General features: G+C 36.8%; 2 protein-coding genes across 2 annotated transcripts; one reads left to right on the plus strand and one right to left on the minus strand.

Moving 5' to 3' along the window:
* Positions 1-314: 314 nt before the first annotated feature.
* Positions 315-4,099, plus strand: LOC145989423 (protein G12-like). The gene is made up of 3 exons (XM_083124766.1): positions 315-410; positions 3,260-3,487; positions 3,636-4,099. The coding sequence occupies exons 2-3, from the start codon at positions 3,260-3,262 to the stop codon at positions 4,017-4,019; spliced, it is 612 nt and encodes a 203-aa protein (XP_082980892.1). The 5' UTR covers positions 315-410; the 3' UTR covers positions 4,020-4,099.
* Positions 4,100-8,199: 4,100 nt separating this feature from the next.
* LOC145989424 (protein G12-like) lies at positions 8,200-10,437 on the minus strand. The gene is made up of 3 exons (XM_083124767.1): positions 10,363-10,437; positions 8,812-9,039; positions 8,200-8,663 (listed from the first exon to the last, which is right to left on the minus strand). The coding sequence occupies exons 2-3, from the start codon at positions 9,037-9,039 to the stop codon at positions 8,280-8,282; spliced, it is 612 nt and encodes a 203-aa protein (XP_082980893.1). The 5' UTR covers positions 10,363-10,437; the 3' UTR covers positions 8,200-8,279.
* Positions 10,438-11,042: the final 605 nt, after the last annotated feature.

An 11,042-nucleotide genomic window follows, 5' to 3' on the forward strand; every position in this document is an offset into this window, starting at 1 on the left:
TGATTGTTTTAGTCTTAATATCTACCCAATTATAGTTATTGCTGTAACTTAAAATCGCCTAAAAAGCCTCTCCACGTAGACTTTAATTAATGTTTCTTTTTAAAAATAACTGTCACATATGGAAGAACCTGGTTAGTATAATCTTTGGAAAACCAGATCCAGTAAACACAGTACTTTCAAAAATATGATAAGGAAACAGTGTTTGTATTGTTTATGAATCCGAGTCACTTATTATATAATTAATATCTGATCACAGATACGGGAAAAACCTCTTGAGTAAAATGATGATAGATAATCGCTGCGATATGCAGCATGAAACCTTGAACCTCAGCCACCGTCTGGGATTGTATAAAAGGTCTGCCATTTGCTGCTGAAATCACTTGGACTTTTGCAAGTAGAACTGATTCAAGGTAAGTCGAATTCCACAGTTTTATCCAACAAATAACCAAACATTTAATTAATTATTTTAGAAAGATCTGCAAATTTACATCGGATAACAGAGTAATAAAAACATTGCGAATATAGGGGACACAGCACATTTATTATTACAAACTGAAGGTTAACAGTGGGCGCTGTATTTTAGGAAAATTTTGAGATGGGAATAACATCCCAATTAAACTGAACACCACCAAGAAAGAAAGCCTAGTCGAAAAAATACATATAGGCTACAGTGCAGGTAAATTTCATACACGCCTCTATTTAAACAAAAGAAACATAGTTGGCCCTTAATTATCTCCCGGTGACATATTTTTGGATAAGTCCCGATCTAAAATATTAATTAACCAAATTGAGACCGGATTTTAAAGGAAAAAAATCCTCTAAAAAGAACAAAAAGGGGTAAAATTATTGCCAAAGAAAGGAGAAAAAAGAACTATAGTTTTTTTTGCACTCCACTAAAAATACTATTTTAAATGAAAGCGCAATATATACCGTTCACATATAAAATGGGATACATTAAATTTCGTATACAAAAATAAACTATAGTCCTTTTTCATTTCCTTTCTTTTTTATGGTAAAGTACAGCGAAAAAACTTACTATCCGTTTCGAATAAATCTTCCTTGGAACAGCTTGCCGCATTCCATAGCTTGCTACCACTTGTACCTGGCTTCCCCATTTCAGTGACACTCAATACTGTCGTCATGTCACACCGTTAAGTTAAAACTATTCTAAAAAACTTCACAATGAAAGCCTAAGTCTAGCAGAGACGTACACTTTCAACCCAAAGGCGTGCCGCTTACAATGCGTTTGTTGGTGTGTAAGCCCAGATCGCATTGTTTCAACAATCGCTGCAATGTACTCCCAACCAACACTTATGGAGGGAAGGTAAGGTAGAAGGCGCTTGTTCTTTCTTTCCTCTAAGCTTCACCAAATAGACAATTGTTGAATGCTTTGTTCAGGGCATAAACAGTCGTATACAATATTTGATATCTTGTCAATAAAGGAACCAAGCAAGATGTCTTTTCAAAAGGGGGAAAGGAATGTAGGCTGAAAAACTAGTCAATAAAGGGACCAGAAAGGAAAATGTTTTTAAAAAGGGGGAAAAAGAGAATGTGGGCTAAAAATATGAAAAAAGGGGAATTCAGAACTATGTAATCTTGTTGGTGGAAAATAATAAGATAATATCAACAATGTTGTCATTTATTCCGTGTTGAAAAATAAAAAAGGACTTCCCTTTAATATCTGATCTCTGATCTCTAATGATATAATTGGGAAAGTTGTGGTGAAATTACTATAAGCGATCTAATGTTTTTATATTAATACACAAATCATTGAATTACAATTTTTCATTACATAATTCTAATTGATTTCTAAAATTAACGGCATGCTTATTAATGCAATTTACAATTTAATTGGTATGTCTCAGAGAAGAATGTAATGTTTATTGGACTCCTCCATTGTCTAGTACTTCTACTTCTTCTCAAAACACAACCTTCGAGAGAAACCCTCTCCTCTTGTCTTCAGATGAACACATATAATTTCGCTAGAAATGATTATTAACTAACGATGGACCTGTACTTTGCTCGAAATTCAGCACGATAACATTCAGAAGGTAGAATTAGATTTCTACTGTACACCACACGAATATTCTTATGTATCACACAGGCACGTATCTAGAAATATGTTTCGGGGGGGTCCGAACCAAGTGTCTCAGGAATAATAATATTATTATTAGTAGTAGTAGTAGTAAAAATAATAATAATGTTTATATTAAAATAATTATAAATCAAATTAATACTAATTACAATACATAAATTAACATATTATTATTACACGATTAGGTAAAAATAATGTATAAGAACAGAGATATAAGAGTGCATATTCATTACGTAGCTTACCTGTAGTTAAGATCGGAATAATTTACATAAAACAAGTGCCCTAGCAAATGAAATTAATGTCAAATAGATGAATAATTGAATATTTATCGAATAACAAAAATGATGTTACATATAGATGGAGAAAAGTAAGTTTCTGATTAATATTTTATGCATATTATTTTGAGTAGTAGCGTACATAAATCTTCTTTGTAATGTCATTCAAAGACGTGTGATCCAAATATCCTTGCCTTCTAAAAGGTTCAGAGGAAATTAACAACCATCGATTATGCAACAAATGGTAATATTTTCATTACTTAATTTTAGTACTTGGTGAGTCTTTCGGAGGGTCCGGACCCTGGACTCCCCTTAAATACGTCATTCCTGTCCTTCAAAGCCGTATGATCCAATAATCCTTGTGTTCAAATAAGTTCAGAGGAAATTCCAACAAATGCTAAACGAGTATATTTTTATTATTTAATTTTCGTACTTAATAAGTCTTTCGGGTAGACGGGGTCCGGACCCCATAAATACGTCCTTCGTGTCCTTCAAAGCCCTATGATCACAATATACTTAACCCTTGTCTTCCAATAAGTTCAGAGGAAATTATACAACAACGGCTAAACGAATTATATTTTTTATTATTTAATTTTAGTATTTGAAAAATCTTTCGAGGGTGTACGGACCCCCTGGACCCCATAAATACGTCCTTGGTACCACATTACATATTGGAGAGTAAATCACCAATTTCAACGCCCATTCTATTGTAAGATATGAAACTTCCAAATAATTCAATTTATTGGGTTAAATTACTTGAGCATATGCGATGCACCAAAATACACGTGATCTCAATAAACCGGTTTCATACAAGTCAAACCAGCACCAAAACTATACATTATGAAAGATAATTTAGCAATTACTACAAACATATTATTTCATTTTCAAGATGAAGTACGCTCTGGTTTTCCTGTCTGTCCTCGGACTCTCCTTCGCTTGCGACCTTGCACCAGCATGGGACGCCATCCTCTCCAACGTCGACCTGGATGGTGCCAAGGCCTGGCTCCTCGACAGCTTCGAGAATGACCCAGACGGCCAGAGAGTCCTCGCCTACTTGCAGGGTGAAGATGCCACCGTCATCCTCGACGCAGTCTGGGAGGAACAGGCTGTCAAGGATGTGAGTATCTATCTGTAACATTTGGCTCATTCTCTATAAGATTTTTGCAAGTCAAAGATAAAGTAGATTGCTTCAAAATTGATACATTGAGTAAGAATGAAGTAATTCATTTATCCAATTAGTTAATTTTCAACTTCTTTACTTCCAGCTGGTTAACTGGATTGCCGACTCCAACGTAGACATCTACGGAATCATCAACGGAATTCTGAGCGCTCTTGGCCGCCCCACCATCAGCCCTGTAGCTCTGAAGCACAAGGCTATTCACCCAAGGGATCTCGCCAGCTGGTTCGACCAACTGGGACAGTTCATCGACGGCCAGGGCGTCCTCGACACCGTCATCGAGCTCTTGGGTAATGACCCATGCGCTGGAGAACTCCTGGAACGTCTCTCCTCCCCAGAAATCAACGCTGTCGTCCAGAAGGTACGAGCCCTCCCCGAGCTCCAGGATCTCGTCGCTACCTTGGAAGCCGAAGGCATCGACGTTCAAGGAATCTGGAACCAGCTCTGCGCCATCTTGAACTGGTGCGAATAGAAAGCTTTCGTTGATTCTACGTCATTCCATCCACCAAGGAAACCATGCTTGTTACTTCCAATAAAGATAAATGAAATATATCTCTATTTCTTTCCTTTTTAACGCCGACTAGCATGTTTAAGTAAATAACATATGGTAATTTATAATTATTATATATGAACATTTCTATCGGATGAAAAGTAAAATATACCGTTGAGAACACTTATTCTCAAGAAACTACTAAAACTGGATAATTTTAGTCAAGCATTATTAAGAAACTTTCGAAGTAAAATCTTCCATTAAAATGTGTAAATAAAACTTTTGAAGAAGTTAAACATCGTTCTCATATCCAATTATTAACAAAGATATCTCAGTCCTATTACACAAGAAATTATGACTGTTGAGAAAAAATATTTCCCTTATTGAAAAGAGTTTGCTGAAAAGATTTACATTTGACCAAATTCATCCAATTTAAATAATAAATCATTGCAGTAAAATTGAACACTGTAGGTTATTCACTCGTAGATAATGTATTACTCCACAAAACTACTCAAATATGTGTGTTTCTTTCGTGAATAATATTGGGGAACAAATATTGTGCTCAATGCACATTTATTCTTCTGCGGGTTAGAATCCGCGATGTAATTCACATTGTGGAAACACCAATATTAAGACTACTAATGGAAAAGTACTAACTTCCTGAATATTCAAAGGAATCTTTGTGGATAATTCCAAACTAGTAAAAGAAAGCGTGCAACTGAGTGTAAATTAAGTAAATGAAAAACATCCTTAATTTTTCTCTACCACAGGAAATTCTTATACTGCAAGAAATATCTCAAGATGATTTTTCTCCTACACCTGGAGTTCAGAAGTAATAACTTAACACAACTTTAATGTATCTCGCTGGCTGCTCTTCTCGCGAATCCTTGCCTTTCCTTCGCTTACAAGTTATATCAAGACAACACACAAGACACTTTCATTGCATTAATAATAATAAATTTTATTTATTTTATTTATTTATCCTGGAAGATTTATAAATCTTTTTTATTTCTGCAATTTCAATTTTATTTACAAATATAAACACTGATCTTGAACTACCGAACAAAGCTATCAATTTCTCAATGGGATGTGAATGGCTTGTTTATAAAAGATTACATCACATCTTCTGCGATTGGATAAAGCTGACCACGTGAAGGATGGAGCGGGAGAGTAGGTGCTACAGCAAGTATTCCAAAGTATTCGCTCATGATTTCAAGCAGATATTTGTCACGTAAAATTTTTAATGGAGGAGATAAGGACCCCGCAGAGGTACAGGAGGCCACTGAAATGGTTACCTTCGTACCACAGTCACAGAGTACCATTAAGCAACCGTTGTTATATTTGAAATATCAACAATATTTTTAATTTTTCAAATAATATAGTTTCCATAAAGATATATTCATGATACAAATTTTCCTACAAATGCATGTAAAAATTAATATGAAAAATTGCTGACCTGCAATTTAAAAAAAAATCGTTCATTAATCAGGGGAGTTCCCATTTGGTTTGCTCAGTGTCAAACAAAGGATTTTCAACATAAATAATTTAACAGTTGTAACAATGCATACACTAAATTCAAAAATATTCTACGTTCAATTAATTGATTAATTTGGTTTATTTTACTCCGCTTTTCTTACAGTTTGACTAAACGCGAAGATTAGTGGTAATAAGGTGAATGGTTGAAGGGCAATCACAAATGGACAACACCCAACACTAAAACTACAGAGAATTATACTGCATGTGAGTCCAGACGCCAGAGCCTCGTTTGTCTGCAACAATGCAGTCCAGGATGTACTACGTAAAAAAGAGGTTTACTTTTGTGTACCTTCCGAAAAGTAGAGTCCGATACTACCTTATTATTTCCATTCAGGGTGCTATTTAAAGGAGGGTGAGGGACAACTCACCCCTCTGGTTTCTACACCCCCCTTGTGGTTCCTAACGTTTTACTTTTGGGGGAAATTTTATATATTATATAATATTCTCATGCTTCAAGATTTGTTTACTGGAATTTCCCTTCAACTGCATACTTTTCAAATACCACTACCAATAGTTCAGTATTCATTATGCTCTAAACGCACGGCACGCATGAAATTAGGCGGTTGGCAGAAGTTCGCGCTATTGCCACGTCGGAGCACAACACCGGAGATTTGACAGAATGAACGGTCTCGTCGTAGAGTTGATCTTCGCAATACATGTGACGCTAACTTACAGTATTTGCTCGAAAGGTCAGGGATGACACAAAAGTGGCCCGGAGAGAGGTCGGCCTCACGCTCGAACAAGGCAACGTAGCCCAGTTGACGTTGCCACACGGTGTCCTGCTCTCGCTTTGCTTTTCTCATATGGCACCAACGCAATTCCGTCCAGCCGCCCATTTTCATGGCCGTGCGTTTACATAAGTTATAGCCATATTATTATTATTAATAATAATAATAATATTTTTATTTTCCTTGCTTTGAATTAGATCTTTTATGTGCACAAACCTTACGTAGTGGAAACTACAGAGGAAAGTTATGGAGCCCTTGTGTAGTTCTGCAGGGAAACCTCAAAGCAAATATCGCTAACACTGCTTAAACTTATGCTCTCGAATTTTTTATTCATTAAAGTTTGTGTTCATTCGTCATTCAATCATCATTAGTGATCCATGTTTATAGTTACGGTTAAAGGTGCAATGCGTTACTAAAATTACCAAATCAGAAGAATACCATACTATTAAATACAAATATCGTGGAAAGTTTGGTATCAATTTACACCGTTAAAAAGAGCTGTTTGAATGTAATACGTATTATTTGAAAATTGATACCAAACTTTCCACGATAGTCGAATCCATCCATAAGAATCAAGTTCGTAACAAACTTAGGTGACACACCTTGACATTTGAAAATATTCTGGAATATTACATAAACTCCTTCCAATATCACGTATGTGTTAATGCAAAAACAAATCAATCCGTTGTAAAAGAACATCCTCTTTCCTTTTTATTCTTACAAATATACTGAAGGGCAGTTTTCAACTTATGAAAACTGATTATGGAAACATAAAACGAATAATTGCTTCAGCACTATGATATGATCCACATTTTTATGTGACGTCACCAGTAGAAGATATGTCACTAATGTATTTATTTTTGTAAACGAAAGCGTAATTTCTTTGTTATTATATGTAATAATGCACCTTGTTTGTAATATATATCTTTTGTTTATCGTTTATTGTATTTATGCTACATTATAGGTAATTTAATGTATCTTTGTTTGCAAGAGTGCACTATACGAATTTGTATTTCTAAAGATGTATAGATGTCAGTTTTGTTGATAGTATCCTTTTGTAGATAGTGAATGATTCATCTGTACTTTAATCTGTGTTCTCGAAAATAGTATAAAAGCGAGGATGTCGCGTAAGAATCATCACACTTTTTCGCCACGGATCGACGAAGCTTTTAAACTTAAAAAGAACTCCTCGGTGTTGTGCATACATCTTGGTATGGTAGTTCGGAGCGCAAGCTAGGCCTATGTGAACATAGGTACGCCGATAGCCATGCATTGATGATACGCACAATACTGCAACCATTCTACGTCAAATAATAAAGTTAGCCTAAAGATTAATTTGGAAATAAAAGGCTAAAGAGCAAATATTGGCTCAGTTATCATTGCATATCTCTTGGTGTGGTAGTTCGGGGCGCAAAGCTAGGTCTATGTGATCATAGGCTTGCCGATAGCCACGCATTGAGTTTTATGCGTTTTAATTGAGTCAATTCATTGACAAAGCGAAATCCTCGCCTTCGTCTCAAGTATAGTTGCATTATAATTGCAATAAATAAAGAATAAAACTTTTCAGTTTATACATACGGCAGTAATGTGGTTTTATTTCTCTGTGCTGTGAATATTGTCTTTGCCTAACACTATCCCTGTACCTGAGAGGAGTCTGTGTACTTCACCGAGTCTCATCGTTCACCGCTGAGTATTATTAAGTTAATATTAATAGTATAATAATACGACGCGTCTAAATAATTGTGCTTTAGAACGTATCAACTACAAAGTAAAAAAAAATTAATCACGTATAGTTAGAATGCATTTCTGGAAAAGTGTGTATTGGAAATAACATCAACTTGACTATATGTTATTTACTTAAACATGCTAGTCGGCGTTAAAAAGGAAAGAAATAGAGATATATTTCATTTATCTTTATTGGAAGTAACAAGCATGGTTTCCTTGGTGGATGGAATGACGTAGAATCAACGAAAGCTTTTTATTCGCACCAGTTCAAGATGGCGCAGATCTGGTTCCAGATTCCTTGAACGTCGATGCCTTCGGCTTCCAAGGTAGCGACGAGATCCTGGAGCTCGGGGAGGGCTCGTACCTTCTGGACGACAGCGTTGATTTCTGGGGAGGAGAGACGTTCCAGGAGTTCTCCAGCGCATGGGTCACTACCCAAGAGATCGATGAGGGTGTTGACGATGCCCTGACCGTCGATGAACTGTCCCAGTTGGTCGAACCAGCTGGCGAGATCCCTTGGGTGAATAGCCTTGTGCTTCAGAGCTACAGGGCTGATGGTGGGGCGGCCAAGAGCGCTCAGAATTCCGTTGATGATTCCGTAGATGTCTACGTTGGAGTCGGCAATCCAGTTAACCAGCTGGAAGTAAAGAAGTTGAAAATTAACTAATTGGATAAATGAATTACTTCATTCTAACTCAATGTATCAATTTTGAAGCAATCTACTTTATCTTTGACTTGCAAAAATCTTATAGAGAATGAGCCAAATGTTACAGATAGATACTCACATCCTTGACAGCCTGTTCCTCCCAGACTGCGTCGAGGATGACGGTGGCATCTTCACCCTGCAAGTAGGCGAGGACTCTCTGGCCGTCTGGGTCATTCTCGAAGCTGTCGAGGAGCCAGGCCTTGGCGCCATCCAGGTCGACGTTGGAGAGGATGGCGTCCCATGCTGGTGCAAGGTCGCAAGCGAAGGAGAGTCCGAGGACAGACAGGAAAACCAGAGCGTACTTCATCTTGAAAAGGTAGTAATTTGAGATATTATTGTGTGCTCACATGTATCGTTTTATTGGTTTGTGTAATCTAAAAGCTGATGTCTTGATTTCCTGCTTATTGTACTTTATCAGAGCACTGGAAAAATAGTGCCTACATTGGCTTGCGAAGTTGCAAATTTGATTGTTATTACAGTTATTACACTTGTAACGTTTACTCTTTCAGTTAAATATCTTTGTCCTGCAGAACGCTTCTGAAAAGAATGTTGCCATTTACAACACTATTATTCGTTTTCGTTTTCCGTCTTCACTCAAGCAAAATTAAGATAAATTAGCTTGCAATATATTAACAGACCGCCGTAGCGGATTGGTGATCACAGAAGTTACAACACCAAGGATTCCGTGTTCGAATACTGTCCTTGTCATGGTAGTTCTTTGTAAGTGTCCCTTCATCAATGCTATCATGACTCATCTTGCGAAGAGCCAAAAGTGGCAAAAAGAAATTAAAATAAGCCAAATCAATCAATCAATGTTAAAAGTGTGATTATGGCCAATGATTCTTCCTGCTCGGTTAACTGCTTCGTAAGCTGGCTCCCTCTAGCAAAGGAAACAAAACCCATTCGAGAGATTTGGTAGCTTAAAAGCATAACGCACATCGTGAGGACAAATCGGGAGCTATTTGAAGAGAAATATCGGTCTCCGGACTCGAAAGCGAGAAAATAATTGCGATGGGGCTGGATGCGCTGACCACGAGTAACCGAATGAAATCCGTCTTACAGTTCATGGCTCTGAATGGACTGTTAATTTAGTTTAGATTGATTGATGGATTTGCTTTATTTGCTTCGCTTTTTGTGCCACTTTTGGCTAATTTGCGAAGATGGGGATGAGTGATGACATGATGAAATTGATGAATGGACACTCACAAACATCCATGCTCAGGCCAGGATTCGAACCCGGGACCCCTGGCGTCGTACCGCGATGTCCTAACCACGGGGGCCGGCCGTTTAGTTCACAGATCATAACGGGTCGAAAATCCTACGACTGTAGTTTGACTTTACACTTAGAATTGATTGCACTGTTGAGATAAAATACTCGAGAAAACTTACGCTAATTGTGGATCACTAAAGTGAATGTTGTGTTGCTGTGGTCAACTCAGCATTCACTTTAGTGATCCACAATTAGCGTAAGTTTTCTCGAGTATTTTATCTCAACAGTGCAATCAATTCTAAGTGTAAAGTATCGTTACGAACAGCTTCAAAACTTTTCAAGTATTATACGGACGAGAACATTTCTCAAGACCAAGTGTCCTAAGGACTGTATGGAACAGATGCAATATTTTCAACTTACCTTGAATTAGTTCTACTTGCAGAAGTCAAAGTGCCTTCAACAGCACACGGTGATCCTTTTATACAAGGTGTCTGGGATCGAAGGTGAAAATTGGCGTATCTTGTTGTTGTTGGCCTATCTCTCAAGTAAAGAGCTTATCTCGAAGATATAAATTTATAATAAGCGATTGTTTTCGAAAGTCTAGAGTACGAAAATCAAATTACAATGTTCTCTTATCATGTTTGTAAAGTTACAAAGTATTTGGACTATTTTAAGAACGGAAAACACACAAATGGAACTTATTTTTAAAACTTCAGTAACGTAAAACCCAGTGGTTGTGTATCTAATCGCTGGAAATACAAAGTAACTGATTTTCCCAGTATATTGTATAATTCTCTCAGTATTAGTTGTACTTCTCGTTCTCTCTCAGGGGAAACATAACCCCCTTTTTATAAGTAAGTGAGATGTTTATGGTTTTAATATCTTTCTTCAGTCATAGTATTGTACTTCTGTTATTTTCTCCTACTCTACAATATTCTTTGTTTCATTTTCATACGTTGTACACGTCTTCAATTCTCTTATCCCCAAGACAATTTCAAATGTAACCTCAGAATTTCTTAAATGCGATCCCAGGATCCAAAAATTGTATCCTTGGCACCCTTTGTATGAGTATGAGTCTCTGTCAGTGATGATAATAATTG

Source organism: Lepisma saccharinum, chromosome 6 (genome assembly GCF_977018435.1).
Source record: "Lepisma saccharinum chromosome 6, izLepSacc3.1, whole genome shotgun sequence".
NCBI classification, from domain to species: Eukaryota; Metazoa; Arthropoda; class Insecta; order Zygentoma; family Lepismatidae; genus Lepisma; species Lepisma saccharinum.